We start from the raw sequence: 19,242 nt of genomic DNA, 5'->3' as shown, positions 1-19,242 counted from the left end.
CATTCGACTCTTCGTTTAAAGATATATATTCCACTTGAATGGTATAAAATCAATATTTTCATTTTTTCGGATATTTTTTACAAATGAAAATTTTACTTATTTTTTCTATTATTATTTATTTTATTATTTTGACAAAAGAGTTTATTATTATTTTATCACTAATTCTTTTGAATAATAAAAAATGTATTATTTAATTAGTATATAGTTATGTATTTATAGTAATTTTTCATTTATTATTTACACGTTTCATTGTCTGACTAAAAATGTACTTAACTACTTTTGTCTGACTAAAAATGTACTTTACTACTTAAATTATATAATGCAAACAATATTTTTGTCTGACTAAAAATGTATTTTACTACTGAAACTAAGTGCACAAGAAACATGGTCTGACTAAAATGAAGAAAAACGAAAAAAAATTGTCTGGCGCAAACTTTCATTTACTACTGCAACCTAAATGTTTTGTCTGACTAGAATTGCACAAAACTACTGAAACTAAATCTACACAAAATATTGTCTGACTAAAACTGTACTTAACTACTAAAACCGAAGGATACAATAAAATTTAGTCTGACTGAAACTGTACTTTACTACTGAAATTATATGGTGCAAAAAATATTTTTGGCTGACTAAAACTGTAATTTTACTACTGACACTGAATGAACAGAAAAAACGGTTTTGTCTGACTACAACTGGACTTTACTACTGAAACACAATATTCAATACTCAAACTGTTCTTTTCTACTAAACCTAAATTAAAAAGTATTTTAAATTAATTATTTTTATTAATTATTATTATTATTATTATTAATTATTAAATTAAAAAGTATTGTAAGTAAATAAAATTGTGCTTTACAATTGAAACTATTTCAAAGTTTCACAATTTTATCTTACAATTAGTTTCAAAAAAACTTTATTACTTTTATTTATAGTTTTGTTTCTTTTATTATATTTAAAATATATAGGGTAAGTGCGGGTATAGTCGGACAGTACTAGTAGTCGGACACTTTCGTGTTTTTTGACAAATAAATAATAATGCATTGTGATAATTGCTTTAAAAAGTATACTAGACGAATGTGTGAAGTTTATATTTTATTAAAATAGTGTTATTTTCGAAAATAATTAAACAAGAAATATTTTATTTAATGTTTTAAAAATCATGGTGTCCGACTATAGATACAACCATTTTCGAGTAGCGCGATGAGTGGCACAAAGTTTTGTTGATAATTAATCATAAATATTAAAACTTATAGGGTTTAAATATTGTATTAATAATTTCTAATTTGCTTTAATTCCATTTTCCAGCAGATAGCAATTAAAAAATTATCTATTTTACTTTATAAATCCAAAATATCTGACAGATGTCCGACTATAGAAACAAGGGGAAAAAGTGTCCGACTACTAAAGCATTCGTAATTTTTTATTAAAATGTTTATATTTTATTAAATACTCAACTATTTGTAACAAATTTATATGATTTTTAATCCTGAAGAACTCCTTTAATTAATAATGTGCTTATAAACACAGTAGATATTTGCTATTTCAAGAAAAAAAGCATAATTTAAGATTGTATCCTTAAGTGTCCGACTACTAGTGCATTTACCCTATATGATTATTTTTAATTTTTATTATTAATTATAATAATAATAATAATAATAATAATAATAATAATAATAATAATAATAATAATATATTTGATAAAAATTAAGAAAAAAGATTTTTTTATTTAAAATTAATTTTTTGATTTTATACCACAGAGAAAAAATAAATGGTTATGAAAAATTAGTTGAAAAAATTGTCATTTACCTTAAAGAGTCTGAGAATATTGGCGACCATAATGGAAACCCCACTAAAAGAAGCTCCAATAACACCAGTCACTGGCTTATGTGGAACATACAGGGGAGATTTTCCACTCTCGCATTTGTACTCCGATATGTCCTGAAAAAGACACAATGTATCATTATCAGATTCTGACAATGGAAACGCGTACTCCATTTTCTGATTAAAATTCTCTTCGCAAAAAAATGTCATCTTGAAAACTTTTTTTTTTTTTGTTAGTTTACTTATGCTACATCTTATAAATCTAGTTTATATGGAAAAAAGAAATATTTAATTTATATTATTCTGTTTCTTAAAAATAACGACTTAATGATAAATTTTTGTATAATTTCAATAAATGCGAAAAAAAAATTCTTTTAACTTAAAAAAAAACTGTTAGAAAAAAAAATTTGATTTAATTTAAAAAACTCTTTTAAATTAAAAACTGTGTTAAATATTGCAAAACTTTTTAAAATTAAAAATGCTCTTATGAATAAAAAATACTCTTTAAATTCAAAGAATTATTTTAAAATTAAAATATTAAAAAAGTATTTGAAATAAAAGAATAATTTTTAAATTAAAAAACTGTTTGAAATAAAAGAATATTTTGAATAAAAAGAAGTTATTGGTGTGAGGCATAAAACAGATGTTTAAACAAATAAAGCAAAAAATATATAAACTATATTGAATTAAATATTTTTTTAAATAAATAATATTTTTTAAATTAAAAAAAATTCTCTTTTCCCGAACGCACTTTAAACTGTATTGTAATCTACGATGGTCATCGTTGTGATGCTTTTTTCTCTTTTTCAAAAATAGTTCAAGAAACGTGACTTTTTTTCACAAATAGAAAAAGAAATAAATTTTTATTTTACAATGGCTTAAATGGCTTTTTATTTGTGATATGTGTTTGTAAAATAAAATATTGAATGTAAAAAAGAAAATCGAATCGATAGGCTCGTAAATCATATAAAAAGTAGTTAAAATTTTTTTTCATCGGCAATAAGATGGCTTTTTTTTATATGTTTGCGTATAATAGAGGTTTCTAGATCAATTGATCTCTCATCATTTCAGGAGAGTAACGACTGGAAAAAAGACAAAATTCTCCCATTTGGATCGTAAAAAGGACGTTTTCAATTTCATACATATAGAAAGAGTGAGAGAGAAGAAGCTCTCATGTCATTTTTTTTATTAAGTACTTATTCATATATGGAGCTGTCAGTTAAAAGAGAATGTGCCGTATTTTACATTCAGGTACGATAGGGAAAAAAAAATTTTTTTTTACTGTCCCTCAAATGGGACACTTATCATTTTTGAAAATATTATCACGCATTTATATTTAAATCTATTCATTTCTAGAAAATAACTTTTCATCCCTTTCGTAAAAAGGAAATCTGTAATTTTTTTTTTTTTGGGAATATATTACATATGGAAAAGTAGATACTAAAAAGGAATTAAAGTTCTTCGTATGAAGAAAATTGTTTTTTTTTATACTAATAAAATTTCTTAGAATAAAAAAACCAAAAATTGTTTTTTTCATATTAATAAAATTTCATTAGGATAAAAAACCATTTTCGTCAAAGAAAGTTTATAAAGTTTTGTTTATTTTTTAAATAAAATTTTCCACTATTGATGTAGATATATATTTTTTCATACATTTTACCTTTCTGAGTGAAAATTGACTTTTCCACTTATATAGTGAAAGGTAGAACATAAAAATAAATGACAAAAACGTGTCTGACTGTGACGGACCTTTACTACTGATACTGCGCGATATAAGATCAGAAAATACTCTGTCTGGCGGAGAATTTTTTGCAACTACTGATCTTCTTTTCGATTGAAAATTAGTCTACTTTGTAAGATATAAAAGTTCTATTACTACTTGTTATATTAAAATGACAATTATAATTACACTATCTTACTAAAAACGACTCCTACCACTGTTAATACGTAACATAAAGCCATTTGGCTTTTACTTCTGATACTAAAAGTTCAAAATGGAAAAGCATGTCTGACTAAATGGGGTTTTTACTACTGTCCGTAGAATTAATTTGGTTTGTCGGACAAAAATTACTTTATATTACTTATATTAAAATTAATTAAGAAGTTTAAAACTAAAAAATAGTTAAAAACTAAAAAAAAGTTAAAAACTATTTTTTCTAACTGAAACTTAAAATATATGCAAATAAAATTTATTCTGTCTGATGAAAATATATTTTTACTACTGAAACAGAAAATACATGGAAATCAAATTTATTCTGTCTGATGAAAATTTTTCTTTAGCACTGAAACTGAAAATATATTCGAATAAAGTTACTTTCGTCTGACAGAAGCTTTTTTTTTACTACTGACACGAAAAATAAATTCGAAAAATAAATTTATTTTTTCCTATATTAAAACTTTTTTTAATATTCTTCAATTTAAAACTAAAAATATGCCAAAAAATTGATTTTTAATTATAATTTTTTACGACTAAAATTGAAAATTGAAAATTGAAAATTGAAAACTAAAAACCTGATTTGAAGGACTAAAACTGACTTATACAACAGTTACTAAAATTTAACTGAAAACTGTTTCTGATTAAAAAACATTTTGTTTGACTGAAACCTTACTTTACTCCTGAAACTGAAAATAAATAAAAATAAAATTTACTGTATGACTAAAATTTGTCATTACTACTAAAATTGGAAATATCTGTCTAAATACAAAATCCCAAAGAAGAATATTTATATTGTCCGACAAAAGCGATAATTTACTACTAAAAATCTGTCAATGTTATGGAAAAAATTGGTTTTACTGAAACTAATTGAGTTATAATTGTAAGTAATGCGGATAAAATGAATTATCTTTTAAGAATATAATATTATTTGTTGAATACACAGAGACATGCGATTGTTTGCCAAGAAAATCTGGAATATTAACTATATTCAAAGTTCTTCAAATAACAGAAACTTCAAGTTTACCTCCGAGCCATTGAATTTTTCGTATAAGTAAACAAGTAAATTTCAAAAGTACATAAATTATCAGAAACGTGAGAAAAATAAAAAATAGCCAACTGATTTACAACTTATACATATAATTATATTAATAAATAATGTATTTCATAAAATATATAAAAAATATTTATTTATTTATTTAATATACTTTTAATCAATCATTGTTAAAAAGTTGAAATCTGTATTTGTTCTATTTCAAAATATTTTTCATATCATAAAAAAATTATGAATTTTTGTGTCTTTTTTTGTTTCAGTTATAAACTATAAAATTACCACGAATTCTAATATAAAACCTTCAATTTTTTCAAATTTCTGACAAAAATTTATTTTTAAATATCTTAAATCTTAAACAACTATCATAAAATAAATAAATTATTTAGTGAATAATATTTTACTTAAATCTTTCAAAATTAATTCAATTTTAAAAGAGTTGCGTTTACAATTTTCATAAATAAGTAAATGAACTTACATTTTTAAAAAATTTTAATAATTCAAAATTTAATTAATTATTAAAAATAATGGATTTATAGAAGAATTTTAGTTAAAAACACTAAAAAAATTGAATTTTGAAGAAGTTACAAATGATTGCAGAAATTCAATTATGTTCAAAATTTACAAGAAAGTCTCGACAAAATCCCAATTATTATCTTTATAAATAAAAAAATTCTTCTTCAAAATTCAATTATTTTCAAAACTTTTATTAAAATTCTTGCCAAAATTTCAATTATTTTCAAAAATTTTCCTCATTTTAATAATTTTTAATATCTACTACTTTAATAAAATTCACCCAAAAGAATTCAATTATTTAAAAACAAATTTTAATAAAATTGTACGCAAACATTTAATTATTTTCATAAATAATAAAAATTTCACATGAATTCAAATATTTACTTTGTTATAAGTTTCTTCTCAATAGTTCAATTATTTTTAGAAATAATAAAACTCATTACAGAATTTCAATTATTTTTCATACAATTTTAATCGAACTCCTTGGAAAATGTAACTATTCTAAAAAATTTTATTAAAATTCGTCAAAAAAATACAATTATTTAAAAATTTGTTAATAAAATTCTTTATAAAAATTAAATTTTAAGAAACATTCAATTATTCAATAAATAATTTATTTTTGTATTTAAATAATTGAATAAAATTTAATTTAATTTAATTTAATTTAATTTAATTAAAGATATTCGTAAATAAATTTAACAGAACATTTCTTTCAATACAATTTTTTTCTCTATTTTCTAAAAATTCAAAAATTTTCAGTTTCCTTTTTAATTAAATTTTCTAATTGACAAATATAATTTATAAACATTTATTATTGTTATTATTATCATTATTATTTTTTATTTTGAAATCATGAAAAAAGAACATTTTTCAATGGCATTTAGAACACTAAATAAGTAATTAGTTGATTAATAATTAATAATTAGTTTGATAATAAATTTATTAAAAACGTGACAAAAATCATTTAATGTCAATAAAGAAATAAAAGACACGCCCTAATTTTATAATTACTTATTATTCTTTTTTCTAAATATATAAAATCGAATTATTAAATAATAAATTTAGAAAATTGAACCGTAAATTAGAAATTGAATGAAATATAAATTCAAGTATCGCGTGAACGACTGAAGCGCAATTCATTGAGAAATTATAGTTTGATTAATTTTCCAGCAAAACTTTTAATTAATTACAGAGCGTGGCTTATGAACTTGTGTAATAATATAAGGGATGTGCGGGCACTCTAGTGTTATATCAAAGATGATGGTGGACAAGTTGTGTCTACTTAATCAGAGTGAACGCCTTTAAGACAACACGAAACATGAAAGGCTTAAGATTGAGTGACGGGCGTATGCTATTTGAGAATAGGGGAATAATGAACAGCCAATATTATACCCGCACACCGCAAATCGATCACTCACTCACCTACACACACATACACACTACTACCCTTCATATTATTTTCCCACTTGCCATCAAAAGCAGAAAGATTACATTGGAATCATTTTTTATCTCACAAAAATTCACGAAGCAAAAAAAAAAAAAAGATTTTTTCCAATATTCCCTTTTTGCTGTATTTTGCGTTTTCTTTTTTCTTTAAATTATTTTTCAATAAACTTTTTTTTTAAACTGAATAATTTTGTTCTAAAAAGGTGTTATGGGAAAAAATGTATTTATTGAAAGTAAAAAAAAAAGAATTTTACATTTTTATCTGCATTTTAATTTGAGAAAAATTGAGGAATTGCATCATTTACTGTGGATGCTGCAGTTACTGCGTTTTTGTAAAATGGGTTATTATTTACTGTTAAAGAATAAGTAAATGTTAAATTAGATTAAATAAACTTTGGGCTTAAAATCTTCAAACTTAATTTATTTTTCCAGCACCGAAGATATATTTCGTCCTGAATACCGCAGTAACTGGTACAGTTGCCCTAGAAACGAAAAACTTAAAAAAAAATATAAATAAACAGAGCAAAAAAAACGTCTCTATGACCGAAGAGTTTCAAAAAAACAAAATTAGCTTCAATTTTCTCAAATATTTAATATTCTTTTTGTGTAAAGAAAAATGATTTTTCCATCTGGTGTCAGATGGTGAGATTTTTTTATTTCTAATACGCTTCGCTCTGTTTACTGTTAATATTCAGTCAATAAATATTTCTTTCATTTTATAAAATTGATATTCGAATTTAATTTTGATCCTAACGCAAAAATCTATTTCAATAATAACAGAAAACATGAGATTTAATGAATAAACTAAATAAATAACTAAAGCAAATAAATAACTAATAGATCAAAATTAAAAGAAAATATTATTTAAATCTTATTTACAATTAATTTATTTCAAGTCGTCTAAGTTGTAAATTATAAAATTATAAACAATTCGAATTCGAGAAATATAATTTTTCATATTCAGTTTTGTTTTTAGATTTGAAAAAAATGTAAATTTATAATTATAGTTGCAAAAACTCTTGAATTCAGGAAAATTAGAATTATAATCTGAATAAAAACAAAAAATAAAATTATTAGGTAAATTATTAATTAATAATTTTTAAGTTTAGCAAAATTTCAATTTTAATATAAAATACGAGATAAATTATAAACATTTTTTTAGTTTAGTTTATAAAAATTGTCTGTATGTAATTGTAAAAAAAAGTAATTTATTGAACAATTGAATGTTTCTTAAAATTCAAATTCTCATAAAGAATTTTATCGAAATTTTTTTAAATAATTGAATTATTTGGACGATTTTTAATAAATTTTTTAAGAATAATTACATTTTCCGAGAAATTTAATTAAAATTATTGTATTAAAAATAATTTAAATTATGCATCGAGTTTAATTATTTATGAAAATAATTAAATTCTTAAGAAGAATTTTTACTATTTTTTAACATAATTAAATTTCTGCGAAGGATTTTATTACTCTTGAAAACAATTGAATTTCTGCAATAATTTGTAACTTCTCCAAAATTAAATTTTTGTTAATGTTAACTAAAATTTTTCTATTAAAAATAATTTTTTAATAATTTTTGAAACTGGTCTTTAAGAATTTTCAAATTCATTTATTTTTAACTGAATTTCTTTTTTAAATCAATTTTTATTATAAAAGTCTACTAGAATTCAATTATTTAAATACAAAAAATTGTTTATTGTATATTTCAATGCTTCTTAAAATTGAATTCTCATAAAGAATTTTATCAACAAATTTTTAAATAATTCAATTCGTTTGATATTGAAAATCAGTAAATTAAGAACAATTTTTAAAAATAATGGAAATTTTGCCAAGAATTTTATTAAAATTTTTGAAAATAATTAAATTTCTGCTAAGAATTTTATTACTTTTGAAAATAATTGAATTTTGCAATAATTTGTAATTTCTCTGAAACTCTAAAAATTTCCACACTTTAAAGTTAGTTTTTGTGTATGCTTTTGTTTTTTTGTTTGTTTTTTTTTTCTTTAAAAAATATTGACAGATCGAAAAAATGCAGGTATTTTTTCATGATTTATAATAAAACAATATTTAAAATTTTCAAATTTTCAAAAATTATGATTAACAAATAAATTTTGTTTATTATATGCTTTTTTCTATAACAAATTTCGTTTGACTGATCTAAATTATGCAAATTTTTCTCCTTTTTATTTATAAAAAATAGAAAATTGTTAATTGTTGAAAAATTATTATTCATAAATAGAAAATAAAAATCCATTTTATGCATAATTTATATTTCTCAATAACAATATTGTTCAGAAACTCATTCTTTTCTTTTGGAAAAGAAACGTTACATATTCTACTCTATTTGTCAATTACAAATTTTAAATGAAAATGAAATTGAAACTTTTTAAATTTTTAGAAAATAAAGGAAAAAATTGTACTCAAAAAAATGTTCTGTTACATTTATTCACGAATTTCTTTAATTGTAAAATTATTCAAAAACATCAATAAGTTTTTTTTAAATAAATATTTAAATATTATTTTCCGTAGGAATTAAAATTTTTCAAAACATTCAAATTTAAATTTTTTTAAATTCAATAACTTTTAAGAATATTTTTATAAAACATGAAGATAGCGATTGCTCCGAGTCGAAGACTCGGAGTGATCGATTTCTTTATGTTTTATAATAATTAAAGATGACAGAGTGATAAAATCATTGTTTTATATAATAAGAATATTATTACAGTTACTTTTTAAAAATTATTTTCATCATTTCAAATCAATTATTATTTTCTACAATTTTTAATTATTTTTTATGAAAATAATTGAATTCCTTAAAAATATTTTATTATCTATAAAAATAATTGAATTATTGCGAAGGAATTTATAAAAAATTTGTAAATAATTGAATTCCTGAGAAATTTTTATTATTTATGAAAATAATTAAATGTTTGCGTCCTATTTTTGGGAATTTGAAATAATTGATTTGAAAATAATTGAACTTTGGGGAAGAATTTTGTTATTTATAAAGATAATTGGGATTTTGACGAGAATTTTTTTTAAATTTTGAAAGATAATTGAATTTTATGAGAAGAATTTTATCACTCTTGAAAATAATTGAATATCTGCAATTATTTGTAATTTTTCCAAAATTGAATTTTTTTTAGTGTTTTCAACAAAAAGAATTACAAATTTTGAAATTCTATTATTTTTAAAATTGCTAATTTTATCCTAAAAAGTTAGCCGCGCGCTTTAGGGCGCGAATTATTTCTAGTTCATGTAGAAATTCTTTAGAATTAAATTAAATTAATTAAATTAAATTTTCTTCTATAAAATTAAAAAATAAAATTGGATAAACATACCTCGTCATGAATGAAAATGAAAAGACATTATTCAAAGAACAAAGTTCCCAAGGTCTATATTTGTATCGTTTATATAATCAATTGTTTGCTGGTCAGCATATAAGGGAGTTTACGGTTTATTCTCTCATTGTCAAGTAGTTTCTCTATAAAGTTTTAACATTGCCATGTTTATCCGTTTCGAAACTTTTCACTCTCTGAAGACCATTTGTCATTTACTGAGTTATTACAACTTTTATTCTTGTTTCTTCACTTTGGATTTGCAATAAATATAAACTTTTCAGCGTCATAGAGAAGACAGAAAGAGAGAGAGAGAAAGAGAGGGGGAGTTAAGAAACTAAAACAAGGATGATGCTACTTACAAAACTTGTTATCTGATAATTTCACACTTAGCACATATTTCAACTTTGTAACTCCTCTATTATATAAAGCTGAAAAGTTATTCGTGTTAAAAAAGTTCGATTTAATAATGCATTGTTTGATCAACTATGTGACAAAACTAACACAATTGCTGTGTATAATGTGACAATTATTTAATAGAAAAATTTTAATTCAATAATTCATGCGAATAAAATCTTTCTGGAATGTTTGAAAAGCGATTTTTTTTTAAATCTTAACAAGATAAATTATTAATAAATTAAATTATTGATTTTGGAAATTATTTTCATTATAAATGCAACATTTTACGAAAATTAATAAAACTAAATTAGCTTCGTTCTGTATGCTACAATAAAAAATAATAATTCTATTTAGAGAAATTTTCCATTTATTTATGTATTTTTTAATAACTATTTTTTTATGTTTTTATTCGTATAAAAATAAAAAAATTAACATTTATTAAAAAAGAAATAAAGATTTTAAAGTTAGTAAACATTCACATTTAAAATTTTACTAAACTTATTTAGAAAAAAATGTGGATAAATTTTTTTTAAATTTATTTCATAAAATTTTTATATAAAAATATTAAAAAGAATTTAATTTAAAAATTTCGATAACCAAATGTCGATTATCAACATTTTATTATATTGAAAAGTGCGCAATAAATTGAGATCATTACTATCTATATCGGAGTAAATTTACATGGGTCTTAAAAATAAAAATGAAAAAAAACCAATATATACGAAAAAAATAATAATTCTCACTGAGTTATATATATATCAAAAAGGTAATTTGTGTCAATGATGAAAAAATACTGCGTATATTATATTGCTGGAAAAATAGAAGCGTATTTACGGCCTCCCGCTAACTGTGGTTACCCGACATCTTCTTTATATAAATATAATCACAAATCGTCAAATTGGTTTTAATTATTTAATTAAATTCAATTTTTTTAGTCAAAGACATAATAAATTGTCTTTTATAATAAATCAATTAGCAATCAATTAGGGCGACTAGAGAAAAGAGAACGTTAATAAATCCACAAACAAATAATAATTACATAGATGGCAAAAGAAATTTCTTTAGTTCAAATAATCGACTATTTGTCTATAAGCAAACAAACATTTACTCGAATCAAATAAATTACACAGTGCAACATTTTTGAGGTCATCGAATGTGCACTAAGTTTTGACTTCAGTTTCTGAAAGTACTTATCAAAACTAGCAAAAACCTATTTCAGTTTTTAGTACGAAAAAAATTCATAACTCGAACAATTTTTGACCAAATTTTTTTTTTCAATGGCAGAAACTAGGGAGGAATTACTGCTCTTCAAATGGTGACCATTGCAAATTTTTTTTATAAACTTTTAATAGCCAGCGTTTCCACCCGCTTTATCAAAAAACCGAAAAATGTGAAAAAGTCAAAAAAAATTCATAACTCGAACAATTTTTGACCAAATTTTTTTTTCAAAGTCAGAAACTAAAGAGGAATTATTGCTCTTCAAATGATTACCACTGCGAATTTTTTTTTATAATCTTTTAATAGCCAGCTTTCTCACCCGCCCGCTTCATAAAACCAAAAAATGTAAACAAGCCAAAAAAAATTCGTAACTGGAACAATTTTCGACCAAATTTTTTTTTCTTTCTCTCTAATTAAAGAGGGATTATTGCTTCTCAAATTTTGACCATTGCGAATTTTTTTAATAAACTTTTTATAGCCAGTGTTCCCATCAGCCCGTATCAGAAAACTGAAAAATGTGAAAATTCAAAAAAAATTCAAATGTCGATAAAATTTAAATCCGAGCTAATCTAGCAAAACTGAAATAGGTTTTTGCTAGTTTCGATAAGTACTTTTAGAAACTGAAGTCAAAACTTAGTGCACATTTTATGTGTTGCACTGTGTTATTGTTTTCTGCTTTTTGACCAAAATGATAATTTTTGACGCAAAAATAAAAAAAAAATTTGTCTAACCAAAACTATCTTCTACTACTTGATACCAAAGTTTAAAAGAAATTCAAAAAAGATTCTGAAATAATGAAGCATTTGACACTTTATTTCACTCCAGAGATAAATAATACTTTTCTTGTCTGTTTTGTTTGACTGATAGACTCGAGGTGATAACTTGAATATAATGACAAGTTTTCGAGAAAGAAGTGAGTGACTGAGTGCGTTATTGGGAGATTGAGCAGCAGTGGTTTGAGGTGAGGACAAGAGAAAGAGAAAGATAGAGAGAGAGAGAGAGTTAGACGGATGCAGTTTATATGCTCAGCGAAACGTGAAAATCTGTAGAGGTTCGGCTTTCGTCGTATACCTCGATCACGCTTGAATAATGTTGATTGCAACGCTCTAACATCATGGCTAGATCTCTCGGTCATAGATATATGTACATATACGTGTGGTTTTAAGCATCCCTCTCTGCAAATTGGATAAAGGAACCTGATATTGCCCTGGGCAAAAAACCAACAAAAATAAATAAACAAAAATACCTCTTAACACAAATTAATTCCAAAAAGTATTAATTTTAATCATTAAATTGCAAATAAAACTCAATTATTATATGACAGTTATTTCCTCATTAGAAATTGTCAAATTTATTAAAAAATAAATATTCAAATTATAATGACCGCACGAAAAATTGGTTTCATTAAAAATTTAATTCGAGGGAAAATGGAAAGCTTTTTCAAATAAATAAAAAAATAATACTATTTTAGTTAAAACAGTAAAAATAATCCACTAATTATTATTCAAAGTTTATTACTTTATTATTTATATTATTAATTATTATTATTATTATTATTATTAATGAATAAATTAAAAATAGAAATTCACATTATTTTCATGACCGAGTACGTTTTTCATTTGCTTTCAAAAACCTCTGCATTTGGTGAATTTGACACAATGAAACTTAACACAATTCACTTTATTGCACATGCAAGATTACAAGTTCATGGCAAACAAAATGAACCACAAATGTAAATAGAATTTATAAAATTCATTCACTGATAATAAAACTAGATGATATGTGTATATTGTTTCGCAAAGTAAATCCCGCACAATACAAGAGAATTTAAATTAAAAATTGGAAAGATTTAAAAAAAAAGAATTATTTGTTTTTGTATTTTTATCGCAAATATATATTTTTTTGTATTATAAACACATTTTTTTGTATTGTGTTCATAAATTTTCAACCGAAAAATATAATTATTCAAAAAAAATAGTAGAAAAAATAAATATTCTCATTTTATGAAGTAAAATATTTCTTTCCATCGAATAAAAGAATTTTTTTCATAAGGTAGAAATTTTCATTTTATGGAATAATAGAATTTTTCTGTATTGAAAATGTACTTCATTAATAAATTTTATTATTGTATTATACTCATTGTCGATTATACTTATTATTTATTATATTTATAATTAATTAACTATATTAATCTCCGTATTATTTCATTCATTTTTTCCGCAGTTTAAATTTAGTTTCTGTGTAAACTTTTTTGTTTTTTCTTTAATTAAAAAATATTGTAGAAAATTCTCAATTTTCATAATGAAATAATTTGCATCAATTCTATTTCTCAATTTCATTTGTTTTAATAAAATTCAAAGTTTTTTTTTAAATAAAGGAAAAAAATTTTTCTAAATTATATTTGTCAATTAGAAAATTTAATTGAAAATAAAAATGAAAATTTTTGAATTTTTAGTAAATAGAGGATTAAATTTATTTATTGAAAAAAATGTTCTGTTTAATTTATTTACGAATATCTTTAATTTTAAAATTATTCGAAAACAATAATTTCTTTTTTAAATATTTAATTATTATTGTTTTTCCATAAGAATTATGATTTTAAAAAATTTCACTCGGATTGATCGATTTCTTCATGTTTTATAATAATTAAAGAGGATCGAGTGTTAAAATCATTATTTTATAATTATAAGAATATTGTTACTGTAACTTTTTAAAAATTATTTTCATATTTTATTATCTAAAATTTAAACTAAAATTCATTTTCAAATCATTTTTCATTAGAAAATTCTACGAGAATTCAATTATTAAAATTAAAAAGTAAATTATTTATTGAATAATTGAATTCTTTTGATAAATTTTAATAAAATTTGTTAGAATAGTTACATTTTTTAAGAAATTTGATTAAAATTGCATTAAAAATAATTGAAATTCTGCGATGAGTTTTATTATTTCTGAAATTAATTGAATTATTAGGAAGAAGCTTATAAATAATTTGTATAATATTTGAATTCCTGTGAAATTTTTATTATTTATGAAAGTAATTAAATGTTTGCATACAATTTTATTAAAATTGTTTTTAAATAATTGAACTCTTTTGGGTAATTTTATTAAAATAGTAGATATTAAAAATCATTGAAATTAGGAAATTTTTTGAAAATAATTAAAATTTTGACATTAATTTTATTAAAATTTTTGAAAATAATTTAATTTTGAAAAAGAATTTTTTGTCTATAAAAATAATAATTTATATTTTGACGAGATTTTTTTGTAATTCTTTAACATAATTGAATTTTGTGATAAGAATTTTATTACTTTTGAAAATAATTAAATTTCTGCAATCATTTGTAACTTCTTCAAATTTCATTTCTTTAGTGTTTTTAACTAAAATTCTTCTATAAATCCATTATTTTTAATAATTAATTAAAAATATATATTGACAAATTTAACTCATTTTAGAAAATTTTGAATTATTAAAATTTTTCAAAAATCTAAGTTCTTTAAAATTTCTAATTAAATTCATTCAACATTGAAATTTTATAAAATTTCAAATAGAAACCGTTTGAAGTTCATTTGTTTATGAAAATTGTAAATGCAACACTTTTAAAATTGAATTAATTTTGAAATATTTAAGTAAAGTTATTAATTAAATAATTTATTTATTTTATGATAGTCGTTCAAGATTTAAGTTATTTAAAAAGAAATTTTTGACAGAAATTGAAAAAATTGAAGGTTTTGTATTAGAAATTTAGAATTCGTGGTAATTTTATAGTTTAATTGTTAATTTTATTTAAAAAAGTGTGTGAGAAGTCAGCCGCTCGAGAATTGTTGCTAGTTTATAATATTATTCAATTTATAAATATTCTTTAATATTGGATTTTTTTTTATATTTAAGAATTATCATCCAATAGCAAAAATTTCGTTTGACAATCTTTTCAATTCCAACAGGTGAAAAAGTTTGATAAGAATTTTAATTGACAATTTTTCAAAAAATGTTTCGAAACAAATTTATAGAACGATTATTTTCAACAGTTTTAAAATGAAAAAAGTGAAGGACTTTTTTTTCATTTTCTTCTCCGAAAATAAAACTGTGTAACTGAAAAAATATTTATTAATTTTGTAAGCGGAAAGTAAGAAATCGTAAAAACATAAATAAAAGAATACAAAAAATATTAGATTAATTAATAAATAAAAATGCTTAAATATAACTAAATAATGGAATAAAGTGAAAAAAAGTTTTATAAAAGACAAATTACAATGAATTGGACTTTCTGTGATTGAATTGTCAAAGCATCTGCAAACAGATTCCATTGCATGTGCACGGTACGTGAAATACACGTTAATGCATAGAAACCTCTATGTTACAGCTCTTCCGCAAACATTAGCTTATGTTCCTAGGATTTTGGCAAATATCAGCCAGAAATTATGGCAAGTGAGAAATCTTGAATCTCTAAATCTTCAATGTTGACAATTGCGGGGTCTTAATTATTTTCTCATACCACAATCACCACACAATTTTTTTTTTTTTCATTGAACGAACAAATTTCCAACCGAGAAATATAATTTTTTATTTATTTTCTTGTTGTACGAATAATTCATGAAAAAATAAAACAAAGAAATATTTCCAAACAGCAGAATTTTACACAAAAATTTATTCTGTTCAATAAATAAGTTTATTCCATTGAATTCAAAAATTAATAGATTTTTTATTCAATAAAAAAATAATTTATTTTCAGAAAAAACTAAATTTAATTTTCTTTTATCAAATTTATTTTATTTAGCAGAAGTTTTTCCATTTAACATCAACACAATTTTATTCATTTAATTCCATTTAGTTTTATACAATTTAATTTATTTTATTAGATAAAAATGTGATTTATTAAATAAAAATAAAATCGACTCCGATTTCTTTTTTTCTCGTGCACGGGTCATGAGGTGTCAAGGGGTTTTAAAAATTTCGAAGAGAAAAATTTTTTTTTCAAATATTTCATTTTCTATGTACATAATATATTGAATTATTTCGATTTTAACTTTAACTCTACTCTTTTGGGCATTTCGTTACTAACTATCTGTCACAAAGCGACGGTTTGATATTCCCAGCTGCAATTTTTCTCAAGTTTAATCCGTCGGGAAATTTCTAGTAACGTGTGAGTAACGAATTTTTCGACTTTACTTTCATCAGATATACATAAAAGAAAAGAATGTTATTCCCACGCTTCGAATATTCGAGAATTTGAAAAATAGTTTTCAATCTACAACAAATTTTATTTTTTTTTTTTCATCAAAATTTATTTTCAATATAATTAATTACAACAAGAGAATTTTGCTTTGTATTTTTAATTTTTAATAAATAAACTAATTCTTAATTTATTTATAACAAAAATATTTTTATAAATAAATATAAACAGTTTTTAATTTTTATATAATTATTTAATGATATTTTAGATAATACTTATTTTTGAAAATAATTCTTTAATTTAAATAATAATAAATAATTATTCGAGTAAAAATACCTTTTTGATAAGAAGCCTATAATTTATTTACCAATTTTTGACTCAAAAGCTCTATTCTTATTTCTGAGAAAACTGTGCAAAAGAATTGATTTCCAAGTGAGAAAATTTATTATATTATGTATTTATTCAAAATTTAACCAAAATTATTGCAAAAATTATTTAATATTAATTAATTATGAATAAATAAATATGAAAATATTACTAATGTGAAAAAATATATAAATAATAGATAATGGTCAGGAAACATGGATTATTTGAATGAAATAAATTTATTTCTTTTCATGTAATGAAAAGGAGATGATAAAAATTACAGCAACTTTTTCGCAACGAGAAAAAATAAATGGAACTTTTTCTTTTAATTTCATATTAAAAGAATGCGTTTCGTCTTCAGTCCTACGAGTTTAATTAAAGGTTGTTAAAATTTACAATTACTTTCTACAAAGAGAATCCCTCAGGCGGGACATTTAACGTCAGAACTGTGACATAAAGGTACCACTTTTTGACTCAATAGCACTAGTCTTTTTTTTTTACTTTTTTGAAAAAAACTACGCCAAAGAATTTACTTCTAGGAAAAACGAAATAAATGAAAACGTTTATTACTAAAAACCATATTTTCCAAATAGAATTATTTTATTCATTACATTTGTTTTGTAGGTATTATTTTTACAATATTTTTAATTAAAAAAATTATAAATATTGTAAAAATAATACCTACAAAAAGTATAAATAATTTATTGACAATTATATAAGAAAAGAATATATAAAGAAATATTTTCTTCTCATTAAAACCGTATCTCAAATATTTTGTTGTAAAAATGGTTTAAATAAGCTATAAATATTTAAAACTATTTTACTTTTTTTTAATGAAAATTTTTTTATATAAATAAAATAATAAATAAATTCCAAAAATTACAATACAAAAAAATTGAACATACAATATAAGAATAATCCAAAAAAATATTAATTAAAAGTGAATAAACAAATTATCAAATTTTAATTATTTATTATTTTATTTACAATATTTATTTGGAATATTTATTGAAAATATTTATTTAAAACAGATTTTTTTATTTACTCTGTTTAATTAAATAAATTGACTCTTCGTAATTTGTTGTCACCAAAGGAAATGCACTTGAAAAAGTCGGAATTGTTTTGTTGACAAAAAAACACTCGTTTCCCGATAACAGACGAGTCGTTTTATTTTTTTTAACAGATGGTGAATAATTATTACCCGAGTAAACATCGATTTATCTTCCTAACCGCAAGTGACAAGATTGGAAACTGTAAAATAGAGACTTGGACGAACGGAAGTTCATTTAACACTTCTCATCCAAATTCCAATGCAATAGTGGTACATCACTGTCAAGTGAAATCAAGAGGAAGGTAGTAAATTAATTGAATCGTGAATTCTACCCAAACTTATACAATTGCTTAGAAAGCATTTATGCATTACAAAGTAACTTTACTTACAATCATTTATTTAGCAAATTACTAATGTTTAATTTTCACTGTTTGAAATATTTATTAATTTCAAAAACGTTATGAAAAAAATTCGACATTTTGTAAATATTTTCCTGGTAGAGAAAAATGTATCGAATTTCTACTATTTACTTTGCTAATTGTAAATATTATCTTAATACAAATAACTAATATCTATTTAATTTAAAAATAATATTTATTTACTTTATGAATATTTATTTATTTTACAAATATTTATTTACTTTATAAATATTTATTTATTTTATAAATAATGTTTAATTGATTTGATTAATTAATAATTTTCAATTAATTGAATTAATCAAGGGAGGCAACTAAATTAGTTGGCTGATTTTTAAACAATATTAACACAACTAGGTAAAATTTTTTATGGTACATAAACATACTTAAAAACATTTTTCATTTTCATATTAAATATTGAAAATATTAAATATTCAAATAATATTTGAAAATAAAAATAAAAATTATTATAAGCAAGAAAAGGTTAAATGTATACTATAATTAATTAAT

The 19,242-nt window shown here is 21.8% G+C and overlaps 1 protein-coding gene across 2 annotated transcripts in view; it reads right to left on the bottom strand.

Moving 5' to 3' along the window:
• LOC122504579 (metabotropic glutamate receptor 7-like) overlaps positions 1-19,242 on the bottom strand; it is a 330,791-nt gene that overhangs the window by 177,512 nt on the left and 134,037 nt on the right. For both annotated transcript variants that reach the window (XM_043615752.1, XM_043615753.1), the window contains exon 4: positions 1,807-1,938. In XM_043615752.1, the coding sequence (XP_043471687.1) occupies positions 1,807-1,938 (132 nt within the window). The remainder of the gene's footprint in view (positions 1-1,806; positions 1,939-19,242) is intronic.

Source organism: Leptopilina heterotoma, unplaced genomic scaffold (genome assembly GCF_015476425.1).
Source record: "Leptopilina heterotoma isolate Lh14 unplaced genomic scaffold, ASM1547642v1 Lhet_305, whole genome shotgun sequence".
In the NCBI taxonomy this organism is placed as follows: Eukaryota; Metazoa; Arthropoda; class Insecta; order Hymenoptera; family Figitidae; genus Leptopilina; species Leptopilina heterotoma.
This window is presented reverse-complemented; position numbering and strand designations above follow the sequence as displayed.